General features: G+C 52.5%; 1 protein-coding gene across 1 annotated transcript in view; it reads right to left on the minus strand.

Moving 5' to 3' along the window:
* The window catches only part of PKP1 (plakophilin 1), a 48,266-nt gene extending 44,412 nt beyond the window's left edge, over positions 1-3,854 (minus strand). Inside the window, exon 1 of the mRNA XM_047076447.1 lies at positions 3,653-3,854. Within this exon, the coding sequence (XP_046932403.1) occupies positions 3,653-3,854 (202 nt within the window). The remainder of the gene's footprint in view (positions 1-3,652) is intronic.
* Positions 3,855-20,391: the final 16,537 nt, after the last annotated feature.

Below are 20,391 nucleotides of genomic sequence, written 5' to 3' on the forward strand. Positions count from 1 at the left end.
CAAGCCTGCCCCCTAGGAGCTCCTCGAGTAGCAACTGCCCAGTGAGGGGTAGATGCAGGATGATGAAGGAGCGGGGTGGACAGACACCTCCCCTAGCCTAAGGTCGCCCCAACCCTATCTCTGATCAGGGAGAAATTCAGGTTTGGCCATGTTAAATAGGAAATGGTACTTGGGAGAAGAAAGGAGAAAATTGAAAGTAAAAATCACAGATGTCTAAGCAGGTAGTGAGACACACAAGAATGACGGGCTAGTCTTGGGACTTGCCTGGAAGGAGAAGGGATGTGGAACAGAAAGGTAGTGTCATTAAACTTGGTGTGTGATGAGTATTCATGGCAGAGGCAGTGGTGTGTGTGTGTGTGTGTGTGTGTGTGTGTGTGTGTGTGTGTGTTGAAGTTGGATCAAATGAGATGTGGGTTAAGTTTTAGGAAGAGATACCAAGTGAAGTTCTAAAGAACCTGAATGTGGGGGGGCGCCTGGGTGGCTTAGTTGGTAAGCGTCTGACTTCAGCTCAGGTCATGGTCTCACGGTTCGTGAGTTCGAGCCCCGCGTTGGGCTCTGGGCTGATAGCTCAGAGCCTGGAGCCTGCTTCTGATTCTGTGTCTCCTTCTCTCTCTGCTCCTCCCCCACTCACACTCTGTCTCTCTCTCAAAAATAAATAAACATTAAAAAATTTTTTTAAAGAACCTGAATGTGGAAAAGTTTCCCTCCAGGCTGCCTAACCAGTGCAATAGCCCTTGACCCCCAGACAGGGCAGTTCATGATCAGCACCCGCAGGGCCTTTCCCACCTCGGGCAGGTCAAGTTTCCCTAACAGAGATCCTTGGCTAAGCAGCCCCATCCCCTGGGTTTCCTCCCGCTTCCCACACAGTCTGAGAAGACACCCTGATGCATTCAAGCACGCTCTGGAAGCACAGGAGAGTAATACTTAGTGGCCAGTTCACAAGAAGACCCACACTGGCAGGCAGGTTCAGAGCAGTCTCCTTCTGCAGGGTCTCATGACACCAGGGCCCTCGCCTCCCTCCCTGGGGACCACAACGAGACATCTGTCTCATCTGCTGTGTTTGGGGGACGGCATGGGTGGAAATGGGTATTGTGTGGCAGGCTCCTTCCACAGGACTCCTTTCTCATGGGTGGCTCAATTTCCCCCTCACTGACAAGACAGAAGAGAACCCTAGTGGGGAGGACTCTGGGGAAAAGCTGGCTCTATTACCAGAAACACCACTGGCCGATTCCTGGCTGTCCCTCATGGCGTACAAGGGGTGGCGGCTCCCCGCCAGGCAACCTGTGAGGTGTGGCTGGCCTTCTTTGGAGCGGCTGTTCTTAACCAGAGGAGCCCCGGTGGGATTCAGGGGTCCCAACAGAACCAAACACCCTAGAGAATTCGACTCTTCTCTCTTGAAGAGTGTCCAGTGTGTCCAGCAGGGTGAAGGCAAGGCCCTGGGGTATGGTCCTTCTACAACTGCCAACTTGCCCCTCCCAGCAGTCACAGCAGGTGCAGGGGATATAAACCAACACAAAAGGAGGGAGCAAAGGTAGTAGGAATGGCCACTGGGCACATAGGGAACGCTTGGGCGGTTCTGATGACGAGAAGGGGGAAATCTGATGAAAACAAAGCCAGATAAACCAGAAACACCAGCTCCAAGTGATCTAACCGCCTCTTCCACCTAGGATGCCGCTGGGGAAACTAGCCCCTGTGGGAACCTCGCCAGAGCTGAGGGTAGAGGGGACACACCTTCTGGGTCAGTCCTTAGAGAGGCCTATTTCTGGAAAGATACGCATTAGCCAAGGAAGTCAACTGTCGCCTGGCTGAAGCCCCCTGGAGGACCTCGGGATGGAGAGAATGAGATCCCACTGGATAGATGTTACCCACAAAGGTCAAGGCCAGAAACAGAGCACTGCATGATGACAGACACTCGCTGGCATCCCTGCAGGTGGGAAGAAGAACGAACGGGTGTTTAGAGCACCTGGCATTTTTGAGATTTTCTTGGGATGGTGTGGGAGTGGAAAGGGATAGGTGACTCTTATGCAGAGAAGAGAGTAGGTTGCCTTGAGCTGTGACTGGACCGTGGCCAGAAATGGGGACACTTTTTTGTTTTTTTAATCTCGAACCTACTTCCAAAAAAGGCTAGTATGCAGCTATCAAACCATAAATGAAAGAGATGGAGGCAAATGCTCTGGAGTCTGCATGACCTTGAGTGGAAGTCTGGCAGGAGAGGAACCAGGAGTCCAGGCCAGGGCAAAGGGCACACTGAGCAGCAAAGACCTTTAGGTTCGGGGTACAGGGAAGTCCTCAGCCAGCCATTTTCTCCCCCTCAGCTCTACACGGGGGCCACTCAGGAATGAGAGAGACAGGCAGAGAGAAAAAGCCAGAGGTAGGAAATGTGAGCTGCTGCGTGCGTGTGTGCGTGTGTGTGTGGTGGGAGGTGGGCAGGGGTCCGTCTCCTTTGCCTCCTTCCTCTTTACTACCCCCACACCCTGTACACTCTCTTAGGGGCCAGACTCCACAAATAGGTCTTGGTTGACCTGTACTGGTTTGCAATCTGTGGAATCTTTGTCGGCACTTGCGAAATTTAGCTAAACGAATAAATAAACAGAACGATTGCTGGTTGGTGTGTAATTCTTACTGCGAATGCTTTGTATTAAAGTATCTGGCCTAAAAATTCTCCACAAATGGCCCTGTCAGATATCGTACCTTCCTTCTTGAGTTGCAGGGGGCCGATCACTTTTGCCTAGCCTCCCAGGCTTGGGGGACCTCAGCACAGGGTGAAGGGGTGGGGTCGATGGCTGGTCAGGCCCCGCACCTAAACTAAACAAGTGCTCACCCTGAGGGCTCAGCCCTGGGGGCCTTCTGGGATTCCCAGCCTTGCCAACCTCAATTCCTGCACAAGCGTCCTCCTGACACTTGTTCCTTCCTAGTTAAGCCAAGTGAGGTAGGGAGAATCTGGTGGGAAAGGGAGTTTCTGCATTAGCTACTGAGGAAACAGGGCATCCCCAGACCTCCTTCCCGGTCCTCAGGGAGCCTCAGGGAGCGCGCTGGTCCTGGGGTGACCTTCCAACCAGACTTGCCTCTTCCAGGTGTGAGGCTCCCGCTAGCGTGCTGCGGCACATCACGGGCTTGTCCCTGTTCCCCGCGGCACCTCCCCGTCCGGCAGCGCCTCTCCTGAGCACCTACTGGGGTCACAGTGACTTCCCTTGCCCGCTGGCAGCCACACACTGGGGAACCTGCCGGTCTGGGCGCCGGCTACCTGCCGCTGGCTCAGTGAAAAGCAAAGCCTCAAGGACAGGACAGGGAGTGAGGGGGGCACACAGCCCTGGGGAGCCCTGGGGGGCCGAGGCAGAACAAGAGAGAGGCGGGGACTGTTCCCGAGCAGTTGGGGTAAGAAAGCCTTCCCCGCTCTGGGCCTGGACAAGGGCCCGCGGGGGATCCTCAGCCTCCGCGAGCTGGCGAGACGCCCGTGGCGGTGTCCCCCGCCGCGGGAGCCCGCCTTCGCGCCCCCCAGCTTCTGGGGAGCTCGCCAGCCGGTCGCCGGCCGCCGCTCCACCCGGTCGGACGGGCCGCGCAGACCCCGCCCCCCCGCCGCCCCGGGACGCGCGCCACCTCCTGTCCCCGCCGCCCGGCCGAGGGGCGCGGGGCAGGGGCGCCGAGTCTTTACCTCGGTTGGAGTGGCTCAGGGTGGACGACTGGGAAGACTTGGACTTCTGCCGCTTGACGGTCATCATCACCTGCTCCTGCACGCGCTGCCTGCCCGACGTGCCGGTCTTCATCTTTTGGTCCGACGGCAAAGCCAGCGTCGAGTTGTCCTGGTCGGGGAAGCATTCGTAGGCCAAGGCGGTCTTGAGCGGCGAGTGGTTCATGGCGGCGGGAGGCGCGGGCCGGGCGTGCGAGAGCCTAGGGGCGGCGAGGTGCGGCGGGGCGGGCGGGCGGGCGGCTGCGGCTCTGCTGGCGCTCAGCGGCTCCCGAGGGCCATAGAGTGAGAGGTCCGCGTGAGGCTCCCGGTGGCGGCTCCTGGCGCCTCCACCCCGGCTCGTCCCTCTGCTGGCACTGGCGGGGCCCGCCCTCGGTCAGACTGGATATACCACCCCTGCCCTGCACCACCCACTCCACTGGCTGCGCGCCCCCGCCAGGTGCCGAGCTGCAGGGCGCTGCCGCTGCGGGAGCGAGCGCTCTTGGGGAGGGGGGGGGGGCAGGGCCGCGAGCCCGGAGTGTGGGGCCTCGGCGTCTTCTTGCTCTCTGCTCCTTGCTCTCGCTTCCCTTCCCCGTGACGTGCGGGAGGTGAGGCCTCAGGGAGACGCCCCTCCGTCCTGTTCCTGCTCGCTCATGGAGAAAGTATGTGCTCAGCTCAGGAACCCAGGGAGACTTCTCTCGAGGAAAAAGGAGTCTTTCTTGATAAGTTCACCGCCCCCCCCCCCCCATCCCGAGAGAGCCTGAAATCCACCTCTTGTCCTGAGGTCATGGCAGAGACCAGCCCCTTGGGTGGTGGTCAGCTCCCAGGCTGAGGGCTGAAGCACAGCCCCTGTCTAAAGGGAGTGCTCAATCCTGTGGGAACAACCCACTCTACTCGAAAGGAAGCCAGTCGACCTGAAGGGACTGGGGTGGGGGCATGAAGCCTCAAGGGCCAGACAGACTTGAGATACAAAACTACAGAATAGTACACCTGTCATGAGTGGCACGCCAGAGGAACACGCCGTGTGAACAGTGGATTCTCTCTGAAACTGAGACTTGGCCCGTAAAATGGTGCTGGCACATATTAGGGGCTCAATAAAAATATTTTTGAATGGATGCATGAATAAAAGCTAGCCAGTTTAAGGTAAATTAAGTCTACTTGTATCCTACCCAGAGCCTTCCTGGAAACCTGGAAAGCTGTCTGTCTCATAAAACTACCCTACTGTGGACTTACTATTCTGGGACTTCTGTGACATTCTCCTATATACCCAACCCCCCGGGACACACGCAGAGTGATGTTTCCTTCGTGTAGCCTGGTCCCAGGCACGAAGGTAGCTCATACCAGGGAATTTGGTGTGTAACAGAAGCCGAGTATTTTAAAAACTACGTTGACAGAAATCTTTCTAAAAGGCATCACACCCTGCCTGTTCTCTGTAAGTAAAAGATGAGCACATAATTTATGCATTTCTTGATGACTCAGGATTCTCATTGTGGGCACCGATTCTGAACTCTCTAGGTGTGAAGTCCCATCAGCTGCTTAGTTTTGGGGTGTCCTTCAGCTGTGTTATGCTATCGCAGCTGTCCCTTTAGCCGTCCTCTGTATTTGCCACCCACAGCTCACACACTTCATTTTTAGTTTTCCCTTCTAATTTGCCACGGAAGGGGCCATCAGAGTCTAGGCTTGTTGGGAATTATATGAGAAAGGATGGCAAAGCTTGAGTGACAATCTCAGGGACCACATGAGGGTCATTTGCTCATTTCCTGAGAAGTGGGTGTGACATGCCCCTACAATTCCCCATAATGCATTCCTGGTAGTTATGTACAGAGCAGAATATTGTGAAGCAGATCACAATTTCCAGTAGAAATAGTTTTATAATTGAAGGTTGTATTCCTAAGCACTTAGCATCAAAAAAACCAGAGGTGTGACCAACAATATGTCATAGATACACGAAAGTTCGACACTCATAGACCTCTATCATCTCTTAAAATTTTTAGATTCTGCTTTGAGCCACAGACTGTCAGGGTTGGATTGATCCTTGGACATCATCCACCCCAGGCTCCAAGTTTTTCTGATGAGGAGAAGCGGTAGCTTGCCCTCAGTCACCCAGTTAATATGTGGCAAAGCTTTTGTTCCTATCAGGCCTGGTGACACTTGGGCCACTGCTATTCCCTCCACACTATCCAACCTCCTTTATAAAAGTCCTATAAAATGGGCATTAAAGTACAGTGCTCACTGATTATATAAGGGCCCCCAATGCATCATAAAGTGCACATGACAGCACATAAAAATACAACTCCATTGTATCATGCATTTGGCCTAAAACCTAACATGCTAGATATAATAAGTGTTAATTATGTCTTTAAATAATGATAATTTTGCTCCCTCTAAGTTGTGGAAGGGCCCTGAGGAGGTGATTGGTGCACCCTATATTGCTATGAAAGGCCATACTTATCCCTCTGGAAGCTGAAACTGATCATCTTTAAAATTGTTTCCAGATACGAAGTTCAGTTTTTCTAGATACTTCTCTATTATTTTGATACTGACATTATTTTGATATATTGAGAGCAATACCCAACACTTGCTGTGCTCCTACAAGCACCAGGCCTATAAACCAGGCACGGTTCTGGGCCCTTTACGTGGATCATCGCGTTTGAATCCTTACAGTGATCCTAAAAGTATCAGGATCGGTGCCATCATCTTTCCTTTTCAGATGACGAAACTGAGACTCAGTGAGGTCACCAAGCTGGCAAGTGGCAGAGACAAGGCCACACACAGGCACCCTGAATCCAGAGTCTGGGTGCCCCACGGCAGTGCCCCCCGATTTCCCTGTGTCAAGCATCTGGCTCAAAAGCCTTCCATGGATCAATCTTTTATCGGCATCTATTTCCATCACGTGGCATGAAAGTCAGGCCAGTTGTGTCACTAACTAGCTTCGTGATGCCAGACAAGTCCTTTCCTCTGTCCTGGAACCAAATCTGTAAAGAGTGGAGGTAGATTTGATAGCTCACCAAATCTGCCCTCACCCTACCTAACACTATGGAATTCTGATGTCAATCATGGGGATATGTAGGGCAGGAGAACCTTGAACCAGCTCTCCTGGACAATATTTTCTTTGTCTCTCCTACCCCACACGAGCGCGAAGGGAAGCCTGGCAGTGGACAGAGGGAGTGCTAGGATCTGCAGGACCAATAACAGATCCACTTGGTATATATTATTTGATATAACCTTTCCAATAGCCCTTGAGGAAGTATTATTTTGCAGAAGCGGAAACACATCAATGGTGAAGCCTTGATTTGAAACAAGGTCTGACTTCTCCCTGGGAGAAGGAAAGAAAGGGGATCAGTCACACATTCTGACCCAAAGTGAGCGAGGTATATTCAGGCTAGAAAGATAGGTTTGGGGTTCAAGTGTATGGTTTGGAGTGAGCGGGCCAGGGTTTTCCCCATCACCTCTCTCTTCTGCCTCCTGGGATCTTGCCTCAGAAACAGGCCAGAGAAGAGGGTAGCCCTCCTAAGGGGAAGGATAAATGTCAGTGAGACTCTGTCATGTGAGCTGAGCTCTGAAATGCTCTCAGGTGACTTTTAGAATGTATTTGTAGGTGGTTAAAAAAATGCTAACAAATATGGGTTAATTTGAGTTTAGAGGGTGTGGGATGGTTTGGGAAAAGCATCTCGAAAGAAGTTAATTTTGATTTGATTCTGGAACAAAGTGAGGCAACTGTCATCCTCATAGGAGTTAGCATAAATGAGTGTGGACGGGGTTCTGCTTCTCTCTGCTGCCTTCCCCACAGCGCTGCCTGTGACCCACACGTCACCTGCAGTGTGCTCTTAGAAGCGAGACGTCCTGTGACCTCAAGTTTCATTCATTAACATGTAGAATATGGACTTATTTAGTCGGCAAGTATTTATTGAGCCTCTACTATGGGACAGGCCTTATCCTAGGCATTGGGGATACAATGGTAAAGAAGACAAAGTCCTGCCTTTATAGAACTTACAGTCTAGAGATGGGAGGAGCGGGGGCTGGGCCAGGTGGGAGGACTGGCCCAGGTGAAGAAGACTGAGAGGAGGCCTCTGGGGCTCTTGCTGCTTCTAAGAGTGATTGGGCTGAAGCTTCTTCTTGTCTAGTTTCCAGCCCCTTGGGTGACTGGAGCGCTTTCCCCTCTACCCCAAACTGATGCAGATACCCCTAGAGAGTTGGATAACCTTCTTTTGTGGACCCCTAAGCTTGCCAGCACAGCCTCACCTTACTTAGCTCTATTTTTCTGTTCCAGGCAACTTCAGACTTCGTGGACAGCGACAGTGGCCAAGGGGCCAACTCCCTACTTTCCAGTCTTTTCTAGCGAGTTCTTTTGGTCAGCTAGCAGGCTCTTCAGTGGCCACCTAACTCAGGCACCTAATGACCTTCCCTGGCGAGCCACACTGCCACCTCCCCAGTGTTTAAATAGTCTCCCTTATCATTTATTTGGTTTCTCTACTAGCCCTCAGCCCATGCAGATGTCTGCCTCTGGGCCTTTGCACACACACTATTTCCTCTGTGTGGAGCAGTCCCAGACAGTCACGTACGTATGCACTGAGTGTCTAGATGGGCTCTATGCCACGCCAGTCCCTGGGAACATGACCCAGAAAAAAGTCTGGGCCCTGCTCTCTCTGGGCTTACATTCTAAGAGGGTAGACAAAGAGTTAAACTAATACATGCACCGACAAAATGATTACAGACTATATTAAGTGCTGTGAAGGACGTGAACGAGAGGCTGGGACAGAGTGCAGGTTGAGCTCTGAAGCATGAGAGGAGCTGCCCATCTCAAGAGTGGGGGGAAGAGATGAGCTGCCTTTCTCACTTCCTGAGAAAAGTTTACATCAGGAAGTCAGAGTTTGCTCACCCCTTTGACCTGACTTGGTCATCTTGGGAGAAACGAAGCCAGGAAGCCATCTTCCCAAGGATAGGAATGGATGAAACTGGGTAGTGAACTCTTTCAGAATCCTGGATCTTTGCTGCCCTCGGGGTACGGGGGCAGGAATGGACCAGATTCTCCACCTGACTCCCGGCGTGACCTTATGACACCGTAGTTGTGGGTGCCCGCAGCAGGTCTGTTGTATAGCACCGTTGTGCCCGGAGGGTACAGAGGGTGCACAGAGAGGCTCCCAGCTATGGACAGGGAAACAGGCAAACTGGAGGGGATGGGAACGGCAGAGGCCGCTCCCCACCTCGGTTGGAAGATTGGAGCTCGTGACCCTGGATCTTCCCATTCATGAAGGCCTGGACAGGAGGGATGGCCTGTGCCCAGTGCTGCTCTGCCCCGGAGGAAGATGAGGAGGAAGCATTGGCTGCGGGAGAAGAGAGAGAACAGGGGCCTGGTGCGGAGGCCGGGAGAGCAAGGCCCGGACGGCCAGCTAAGGGGCGAGGCCAGGGTGTGCACCCAGGGCCCCCAGCAGCCAGAACTCACGCTCTCATAGCTGCCATTCTGGTCTCTCTGGGCGGGGTGGGTGGAGCCGAGGCCAGAGAAGGAGGGAAGGTGATGAATAATAACACAGCAGTGTCCCAACTGCCTGCTGTCAGCACTGGAGTGGCTCTGCAGCCCACCCCTCTGCCAGCCCAGAATTCCACTTTTGTGCTCCCAGGGCTAGCGTCCCCTGGACTGTCTTTCCATGTGCACTACCTGCCACCCCCACCCCGCCCTGGCCAGCAGTGCTGTTCTGCGAACCCTCGGCCGGACTAGGGCTCTGGGCTTGAGCCCCACCCTCAGGACCCTGGGAGGCCCTCAGCTTTCCAGACTCCAGAGCCTTCCCTGGGAGGCACCCTGGGAAAACCAGAATGGGGCTTGGGAGTGAAGAGACCAAATTTTGCACCCCAGCATTGCTACGGCTAGCTGTGTGACAGTGAACAAGCCGCTTAACCTCTCCCTGTACCTCAGTTTCCTCATTTGTAACATTAGGTTAGTCACACCTACCTCACAGAGTTCTTAGGGCCACAAACATATATGAAATATCTAACACAGTGCTTGGTACACTGTAGGTGCTTAATAATAAACAGAATTTCCTTTCTCCCTCCAGTAGCACCTGTGGCCTTTTATCTGACTTCCCTGTCTTCTGCTTTCCATTTGATACTGTTATCCAATTCCCACCGTGTGCCTTTCCTCCTTAACCTCAGAGCCTCACACATTCCTCCCTCCCCTGGGAGCTGAGCCGTGCCTCCTTCCAGGTTCTGGTCTGCCTCTCTCCCATCGACCCCATCCCTCCTCCCTCCCGGCCCAGCACTGCTGTCTACAACGTGGCTCTGTCATGATCGCCCTTGGAAAGGTGAGAACTTCAGAGGTGGAGGAGACCTCAGAGACCATCTGGTCTAGCCCCTTGATTTGTCAGAGGAGTCCATCGAATGCAGAGAGGCATGGTGACACGGCCCTGTGAAGGCCGGGGTGTCTGTGTCCTCCCTCCTCCACCATGGGGGCACGGTCCCCTCCTCCCTTTGGGGGAGAGTGGGTGGTAGGCCTGAGGTTTGAAGGGAAACCAAGGCAGGAGAGGAGCCTCGGAGGCTGCGGTTCCTGGAGGTCCTGCTCCTGCAGCCCTGTGCTAGAAGAATCGCTAGCATTTGGGAGGTGAGGCAGCAGCCCAGGGAAAGGCTGTGGGAGCCGCGAAGCTGGCAACAGCGTGGGGTGTGTGCCCAAAGAGCTGGAGAGCCCTGCTCTCCCCCTCTCTGCCTCGCAGTCACCTGCCCAGCCCCAGCCCCGCACAGCCTCGATGGTAATTTGATGAGTCACCCGCCCGCGCCTGCAGACAGGGCAGCCACACCTAGGGCAGCTGGCACCCTGACAGTGTTTCTGCTCTGAGCTGCTGGGCCAGCAGCCTGCCAGGCCGTGGACGGGCACTGACGGGAGCCATGATGCGCCAGGGCCTTGGGCCAGGCTCAGAACCTGCCGAGTGGCGGAGCCCTCCTGCCTGCATTGCCCCATTGCTGTGGCTATGGCCTCCTGCAGACAGCCCAGCCCTGTGCCTTCTTACTAGGAACACCGATAACAAGATGTAGGCCAGGCGTCTCCCAGATCCGTGCTCAGCAGGGCCCTGGGCTCCGGGCTGCTCCCAGGTCTGTAGTCTGCCACAAACCGGACCTGAGTTAGGAGCCACGACGGGGCACTAATGCCGCTCCCTCTGGCTGGACAGGCTGCTGCTTCACCTCTGCCCATCCGGTCCCGTGGGAGTCCCGCCCCCCCCCCCCCCACCACAGCCCATCTCAGATGCTCCCGCCTTTCTTCGCTGGCTTCCCAGTTGCTCTGAGCCAGAAGTCCTCCTGTCTCTCCCCCAACTTTTGGTATAATTTGTACCTGTCTTGTGTGACTTTAGCACGGCAGGCTTGCCCCCTGGAACTCTGTAAGCTCTGCACCACCTGCTGGCCTACTGCAGGGCCCTGAACATCGCAGTGGCTCAGGAAACGTTTGTCCTGTTGACCTACGTTCCTTCTGTGTGCTCTGTTATGACATCCCTGTGACCAGATGCCCCTCTGGGCACCTTTCTGCTCCCACCTACCCCTGCCCTCTTTCCCGGTCCTATCATCATACCAGAGGCCATGACTTTAAGCCCTGCCAGAGTTGGGGCTGGATGTGGGCCCATTCTGGCCAAGAGCTCTCGAGGAGTTGTGGGGTCACCTGACATCTTGACCCTCCAACCATCTCCGGTCTTCACTGTCCACTGGCTGCCACAGTTCTGTCGAGGGAGTGGGATGAAGGGGCAGAGTGGCCAGGCCAGGGGGTTCTGTACCACTCACTCCTTTCCAAAGGGGACTGTAGACATGCTTTGCATCTATCCATCCTGGACCTTGACCATCTGCCCTGGGAGCCCCTACTGCCACAAGAAACACCCTGAATGGCCTCTATGACAGAGGATTCTGTCTTCCACCCCATTGTCTTGGAAATTGGTCTGCTGAGCAGGAATACTGGGATTGGATTGGCAAGGGGGGTCAGCGCAGGACTCCCCTGGTGACTTCCTAACCCCCACATAAGCTCCAGTGCTCAGGCTGGGGATGAGGACAGGGTTGGGGAAGGTGGGCAATGTGACAGCAGAGACAGAATTTGGGGGCCTTTTGGAAAACAGGCAACACTGGACAGCACAGAACTGTGGAAGGCAAATTTGCAGTGCAGGGCAAAGAGTTTTTGCTCCTAGTGCAGCAAAGAGAAATCATGTGATAACTCAAAGGGAGTGAATACTTTTGATTACTCGCTGGCTTGGCTGGTTTTTGCATCTGCTTTCGTCTGTTTGCAAGTAGAATCACGATAATGCTTCACATCTATCTGGTTCTCTACGGTCTACAAAGTGGTTTTCCGTCCCTGCCCATCAGCCCCTTGAGAGAAGCTTTCACGCCTCTTATTGCCCCCATTGTAAGGATGAGAAGACTGAGGCTCATAGAGGCTGTGAGGCTTGCCCATGCTGCTGGGTAGTGGCAGAGCTTCGTCTTGGAGGTTCTTCCCGCGACCCCAAGCCAGTGCCTTTCCTCCACACGGCACCCCACATACCACAAGACTTCTGGGGTGGAGGAAGCCACTGAAGTACAGTCTTTGGGGGACACAGTAGTAGATTGAATGGTGGCTTCCCTCCCCCCAAAAATCTATGTCTGTGTTCTAACTCCCAGAACCCGTGAATGTGACCTTATTTGGAAAAAGGGTCCCTGCAGATGTAACTAGGTAAAGAATCTTGAGATGAGATCATCCTAGATTTAGGAGAGGCCCTAAATCCAATAAGTGTCCTTCCAAGAGAAAGGCAGGGGAGATTTGAGGCCCGGAGGAGAAAGCTGTGTGAAGGCAGAGACTGGAGTGATGTTGTCATAAGCCAAGGAACGCCAGAAGCTGGAATAAGTGTGGAATGGATTCTCAGAGCCTCCAGAAGGAACCACCTTGGCTCTGGATTTCTGGTTTCCAGAACTGTGAGAGAATAAATTTCTGTTGTTTGTGGCCATTCGTGTGGCCGCCCTAGGAAACAGACATGTATTCGGAACCCTGTCGGTCACCTGACATGAGCTGTCAACCTCTCTCAGCAAACTCCCTCAGCACGTGGCTTCGCCAGTATGTCAGACCCAGGACTGGCCCTGAGTTGGGGGTGCATGACGCAGTCCCTCAGCCATGGTGCCACGCGAGGACCTGTTGGCTCCCAGTCAGGGCCGACAGCCCGCCTCTCACCCCCTCTGGCCCTCCCTCTTTGCCACCAGCTTTTTGTTTGGTTTCACTCCATGCCAAGGACAGACTGATGCACCAACGGGTCTGGGAAAAGGGAAGCGGCCACGGACGACGTCACCTCTCCCCCGGGAGGAATTTATGAAGCCAGTTACGCCTCTGCCAGGAAGTCAGAAGGGCCCAGCCTCTAATAACATCCAACTGCTCAGCCCTGGCGGCCCATCATTTTCATACTTCCCACTTAATGGGGTGTCTTTAGGCAGTCAACGCCACACAGACACAATTAAACACAAGAAGACATAATGGGACCTTGTCTTTCCACGGGGCTTTCATTGTGAGGGCTCAGGCAGTTTTACGAGCCTTGGGAGGCCCCCTGATACTCCCTTTTTAGACGGGTAAACTGAGGTCCTGTTGAGGAAGAGAGCCACCCCGGGGCTACTGGGCAAGAACTTGTTTCTGAAGGTCCATCAGGCTCCTTCATTGGTCACATCTACCGGGCTTTAACAAGAAGCTTAGTTTTTGTTGTTGTTTGCAGAAAAGTCCTCAGAGATCACTGTACCTTCTTGGAGATGGTCAGAGTGGGGTGCAGCCGGCCTGCCCGGGGTAGTGAGCAGGGCGAACGGGGTGGGGTGCGACAGGATGGACGGTGAGGTAGACAGAGCCCTGTGAGTCCTCCGTACCTCACTCTACCCAGGGCAAAGCAGAGTTCTGGGCCTGGTTTGGCCACCAACTTGCTGTGTGACTTTGGGCAAGTCCTTTGCCCTCTCTGGGTTTTAGTTTCCCGGCTAGTCAAATGAGGGGGTTGGAGTAGATGCTCACAGTCAGTACTTCTCAAATCGTAATGTGCACGGAATCACCTAGGAATCTTGTTAAAATACCGATTCTGATTCAGCAAGTCTGGGGTGGGGCCGAAGGGTCTGCATTTCCAGCAAGCAACGAGGTGACGCTGATGCTGTGGGTCCTCAGACCACACTCGGAGTAGCAAGTCACCTAACATGATCTGTCAAATGCCATCATCTCGTTGTCACCCGCTTCCCTGCGGTGCTGTTTGAAGAACAAGGCTCCCTGTTTTGTGTAAGAGCACTTAGTAAGCTCTAAAGTCATGTACAAATAAATGTTTTTAAAAAGATCTCCAAAACTGTGATTAAGACTTGATACGAGGAGGGGCGCCTGGGTGGCTCAGTCGGCTGGGCCTCTGACTTGGGCTCAGGTCATGATCTCATGGCTCGTGAGTTTGGGGCCCGTACTGGGCTCGCGAAAGAACGAAAGACCAGCACTTGTCACAGCTAAGGGCCTCTTAGGCAAACACTCCATCTCCCTGAGCCTGTGAAATGGGAGTGACGGCGCCTGCCTCCCAGGCTCGTTATAAAGATGAAAGAAAATAAGATTGTTGAGAGAAGCAACAGCCTGCAGAAAGCCACTGGGTCGTCACTCCTCCTCACGACCCTTCTCCCACTTACAGGATGGGGATGGGAGCGGGGGGGGGGGCGGTTCTGGGGCTTCCTCACTCACCAGTTCTTTCCCCTCCTATCCTGGAGTCCAACCTGCCAGGTCCTGATAAAACATCCATTTTGTGTCCTACCCACCCTCCTCTGCTTTCCTCCTGCCCTGGAGGGTTGGGTCACCACCTCTTCAGGCCCCCTGACGGTGCACGTGTCTCCACTTGGAGCTGCTGGGGAATCTGAGTGAGGCCTGGAGTTTGGGGGTTTGGGCGGGAGGGAGGCCAGTTGGCTCAGATCAGGGGGATCTGAGCTTCATTTCCCTTGGGAAACTGCCTGCTGCCTGAAGGTGCTTGGGTTTGGCGGGAGCGGAGGTCAGTCTCCATGGCGATGAGGTTTGTGGGTGTAAGCAGGCAGCGGGAGGCACAGCTGGATGCTGGGAGCGGCTCAGAGCGCCCCCCCCCACCCCCCACCCCCCCCCCCCGCCACCTGCCCGCCAGGCCTAGATAGTGGGACTTCCCCCAGCAGTGACTTTTCCCCTCCTCACCCACCTCAGCATCCCACCCTCTCCCCTAGCACGAGCACCTTGTAGCGTGGGCACTGTGACAAGCCAGAAGCAGCAGCACGCGGCCCTCAGAGAGAGCCTCAGAGACTCTCTCCCGACCCAGGCAGTGAAGTTGGGTTACGTCTAAACAGAACAATTACCCTAATTGCTGTTTGTGCTGATTATACCGTCATCATCGGTCTGACAATAGGAGAGGCATTACTCACCCCAACTGGCCACAGAACAGCAGCCCGCTGCAGGCCAGAGCCCAGGCCCCTGGAGATCCCCGACGGACCCCTGATGCCCAGCCCGGTTCTGTATGAAGCCAGACACACTGTGCATGAGGCTCCGGGCCTGTGGGGGTCTCCGACGTTGAGTAGGATATTTCTTAGTTTCTAGGTATGAAGGTGCAGGTTTGCAAACGTGTAATGTTTACATAATATACTTAAATGCACGAGAAAGGAAAAAAGTAAATTACCTTATTGTTTTATACCTGATCCTATGGAACTCACAGACCTCCTTTCTGATTCTGATAATGGTGGGATATCAATAGCAGAAAACAAACAGAACTACCCTTTTAAAGTAACAGGGGTGCTCATTTACAGCAAACTCTTTTGCATTCATTCAGAGTCATTTGGGTGAGTGATCCGTTCAAAATCCAAACTCCTCGTCGGGGCTGTTCCTGCCCATTTCAAGGGCATCCCCAAAGGCACCTTTGTGATATTGGAGACTGAGGGTCTGCACAATGCCCTCTGCCTACGGTTTGCAGATCCTTCTGCCCTGTCTGAGGGCAAGCCCTGGGGTTTCTCCCAAGGAGCGTGGCCATCTCCCTTGCTGGCCAGTTCCCATCGTACATGGCTCCCACTGCCCCAGAAGATGCCCTGAGTCCTGGTCATGACAAAAACTCCATTGGAGCCTGGTGCACCACCCTGCTGCCTTCTGGTTGCTTGGCCTGCCCCAACGGTGACTCCTTGGTGACCCAGTCAGCACTCTCACCCCCCTTTTGCAGGACCTTCTAGATGCCCCGCGTGCCTCATAAAGGTGCTAGGGAGCTAGGGGCTAAGGGCACAGGACCATCTCTCTAGACACTTCCCTGGATCATGCATAATTTGTTGCCCTATCCCTTTTCCGATGTGGCCCTATGGGGACAGTGGCTTTCCTGATGGGCTTGCAAATTTCTAGGCCTATATACTAAGAAGCTGAGAGCAAGACTCCTGCACAGAGATCCCCACCAAACCTCTCTGGGTTCACAGCCCTATCTCGCACTTCTTCCCTCCCCTGTAGGGAGCCATTGTGTGGAGGACAGGACTCCCAAGTCACCCTGCCCTTTCTGCTCCTTTTCCCAGGCCCCAGAAGGGTTTTCTCCTGTTTCCTCCTGTTGGGTAGAAGCTTCTTTACATCATGCCCTTTTCTATATTCTTCCCTGGGCAATAAGCCTTCTGGATTTGCTTAATCACAGAAGAACCACAGGGAAAGGAAGAAAAAAAAAATCTGGATTACATCAGGAGATATGTGAAACCCAGCGACCACATTACCCATGAAACTCACAGCCACCTGGGATAGAGGAACCAGCTGAGACTAGGAGCCAGGAGGACTGGTTTGGGACCCAGCACTGCTTTTTCCTTACTCTGAGTTTTTTAGGCAGAAAGATCACGTGCAAAGACAGGGATATGGGAACAGTTTGGGGAGATTGGGGGCTGGGGCAGATCCGGGAGAGGTCTCACGTGCCACGCAAAGGTGCCCAGGAGCCATGGAAGAGTACTGGGACCATGGGAGTTATGGCCCTTTTTTTTGAGACCAGTTCCCTTCTCCGGTTCACACAGATGGAGCAGGAGCAGGGGGCTCCCAGGCCCCCGGTTTACGAGGTGTGATGCGGGCTCTGTCCCGGGCTGTGACTGACAGGTGCAGCGTCACCTCCACTGCTCCAAACATAGTAACGCTGACCATGGAGCTGAGATTACATGACCCATCTGCAATAGTGGTGGGGACCCATGTGTCCACCATGTTGACCAGCAGGCAGAGAAGCCCAGTGCATAGAGAGACACGCAGAAGAGAGAAGACGGAAGACGTGAGAGTCTCGGTGCACTCCTAGCCCCTGATCCTGGGCCCCCAGTTGGCTTTGCAACGTCCCCTTGTTGGGATCCATGACTACTAGTAATGGACTGCTTTGAGCAGGGGAGGGGCCTGATCCATGGAGAATAAAAACAATGACGACAGGGCCCCCATTTACCAGGTGATGCCACACTCTCTGGCTCACAGCCAATGTCCACCCTTCTCCCAGATGCTTCCTACAGACACTTCCCTGGGGGTAAACCTCTGTGAATAATGAATCATCCTGGGACCCAGACTTGGGGGATCAGGATACAAGACGGTATCTAACGATGATGGGAAGAAGAACCAGATGACCTGTTAGGCCCCTCTCGTCCAGAACCTCCCATTTTAAGGGAACAGCTCTGCCGGTGGTGTCAGGTCACAGCAAATGAGGGTTAGCTCTCCCCAACCTTGTCTTGAAGCTTCTGCTCATGAGGCTGCTGGACCAGGTCTCTCTCAGGGAAGACGGGCTTCTAACGGAGACAGCAGGCTGCCGAGGAGACGGTCCTGCACCGGCAGAAAGAGGGAAATGGTGCGGGTTTCCTAAGGCTTCTGGACAAGCAAGCCCCCTGTTTTTGGGAAGACTCTGGTCATTCCACAGACTTCTCCAGCCCAGCTTCTTGTCATGAATCAAGTCTCTTTATTCTGATCCTATTCAGCCCATGGTTCTTCAGCTAGAGAGTGTAAGAATCATCTGGAAGTGCTTCTTTTAAAAGGCACATTTTAGGAACCCACCCACGTCTGGAGTGAAGCCTAGGAACCTGAATTTTAAAGAGTACTCCAGGTCCAGTTCCTATTTTGTGTGCATTTAAAAAACTGCAATAAAATAGACACAACATGAGGCACCCAGGTGGCTCGGTCGGTTACGCGACCGACTTCGGCTCAGGTCACGATCTCACCGTTCGTGAGTTCGAGCCCCGCATCAGGCTCTGTGCTGAGAGCTGGGAGCCTGGAGCCTGCTTCAGATTCTGTGTTTCCCTCTCTCTCTCTGCCCCCCGCCCCCCATTCTCACTCTGTCTCTCTGTCTCTCTCAAAAATGAATAAACATTAAAAAATTTTTAAATAGACATAAAATTTACCACTTGAACCATTTTTAAATGCACAGATTAATGGCAATAAGTGCATCACATTGTTGGACAACCGTCATCATCCATCTCAGAATAGTTTCGGCATCCTAAGCAGAAACTCTGTCCCTGTTAAACAATAACTCCTTCTTCCCCACTCCCCTCATTCCTGGCAAGCATCTTTCTACCTTCTGCCTCTACTAATTTGACTATTCTACGTCCTGTAAGTGGAATCATACGATATTTGTCCTTTGGTGACTGGCTTGTTTCACTCAGTGTAATGTCTTCCAGTTTCATCCATGTTGTAGCAGGTGTTGGAATTTCCTTCCTTACTAAGGCTGAACTCTATTGTGTTGTATGTATGTACTACCTTTTGTTTATCCATGCATCTGTGGATGGACGCATGAGTTGCTTCCCCCTTTCAGATTGTGGATTGTGGATAAAGCTGCTTTGAGCATGGGTGCACAAACATCCATTCCAGTCCCTGCTTTCAGTTCCCTTGGGTCTCTACCCAGACCCTCTCCCACTCTGACTCTGTCACATCCTTTTTGTTCCCATTCCCTAGACCGCCTGTTTGATTTCCGTCTTCCAAGTCCCATCATATTTCTCTCATCTCTTCTAAACCTACTCATACTTCTTTATTTTTATTTGAGTGAGAGAGAGAGAGAGAGAGCAAGTGGGGGAGAGGGGCAGAGGGGAAACAAGAGAGATCCCAAGCAGTTTCCATGACCAGTGTGAATCCTGATGCAGGGCTCAATCCCATAACCCTGGGATCATGACCTGAGATGAAATTAAGAGTTGGACACTCAACCAACTGAGCCACCCAAACTCCCCGCTACTCACACTTCTTGAAAGCCAACGTGGGAGGCAGGGGAAGAGCATAAACTTTGGGGCTGGATGGGGTGGTTTTGTGTTCATATCTCAGAAGTTCACCAGGCTGTGTCCTTGGACTAGTAACCTAACTTCTCTGAACTTCTATTTTCTCACCTATAAAAGGAAACTAATGCAAACTAACTTGCGGGATGGTTTTGAGAGGATTAAGTGTAAAGATAAGTGTAAAGTGCCTGGCACAGAGTAGGTATTTAATAAGTGGTGGCTTTTGTTGGAATTATTCAAGAAAGCTTTTCCCGGCAGGGTGGATCTGGGTGGAGGAACTTCGCAAAGAAAACTCTGTGCCTACAAAAGATGGGGTAGGCAACACCTTTCCCCACACTGAACCCAAGATTTCTGCTGCTATAAAATTAGTTCATGGTGGGCAAACTCTTGGAATTTAGACAGTTATATTTTCTAAGTAACTTCAATTTTTCTTATAATTGAAACACATTTTCTCTAGTTTTGTCCCCAGTAAACTTTCAGAACTGCAGTGGAGAATCATCTGTCATTATCAAAAACTCATTTAGGACTCGAGAACTTACTACGGCCCCAACCTCTTATCGTTCTAGTCAGAGCTCAGACATCCAGTTGTGTGTGCCTGTGTCCAGCAGTGTAGCCGGGAACAGAGAGGAATGACTGAAACACGGTCCTTGTCTCTGGGACGCCGCAGGCATGAGGGCAAGATTTACATGCATGAGGCAACCCAGGGAGCAATACAAGACTAATGTGATTCATCTGTTTTATATCAAAGCTAATAGAGGGTGTGGACAGAACTGCTCATGTTAGCATAAGCAATATGTAAAAGAAATAGCACAGCAACTATGAAAATCTACTTTGGGGGCAGGGAGACGGGAAGGAAGGAACGCAGCATGAGAAAGATAGGTGAAGAATCCAGTCTGGAAGAAAATCGAAACTAAAAACAGAAACAAAGTCCTGTCTGGTGTTTCATGTTCCGGGAGCACATTAACACAGCATTCAAAGACTAGATAATAAGAAGACTGAAGGAGAAGAAGAGGTTGTAGGGTTAGGAAAACAACTTGAGACCTGAATACAATTACTAATCAAACGAATGATTTAGAAACAACAACACAGAAGGCTAAAAATAGAATGGCACCAAGGAAAGGCTTGAGCCTGCGGTAATCAATGCAAAGGAAAAGGCAGAGATCAAAATGATTCGAGAGAAGCTAATAGGTTTGGGAGACAAAATAATAACTAAATGAAGATCAGCTAAAGTAAGAATAATTAATATCCCAGAAGGAGAGAACTATACAAAAGAAAGAGAAAAATATTTAGGTGTATTTACAGAAAAGTTTTCCTTTAAATAAAGAAAGGACTGAGTTTTCCGAGAGAAAGGGCACATAGCATACCAGAAAACAATGGTCAACACCGGACACATCCTATTTAAGTTCCTGAACTTCAAAGCATAAAGAATTTTTCAGGTATTCAGGCAGAAAAAAAACCCAAGTGATTACAAGAGGGAAAAGCCAGAAGATCAGAAAGTAATGGTCACAAAATCTGGAGGGACAGAAAGCCTGACCCACAGACACTATACCAAGTGAGTC

Source organism: Lynx rufus, unplaced genomic scaffold, assembly GCF_022079265.1.
Source record: "Lynx rufus isolate CCGP_SWC_20201006 ecotype Redwood Valley unplaced genomic scaffold, mLynRuf1.p SCAF_15, whole genome shotgun sequence".
In the NCBI taxonomy this organism is placed as follows: domain Eukaryota; kingdom Metazoa; phylum Chordata; class Mammalia; order Carnivora; family Felidae; genus Lynx; species Lynx rufus.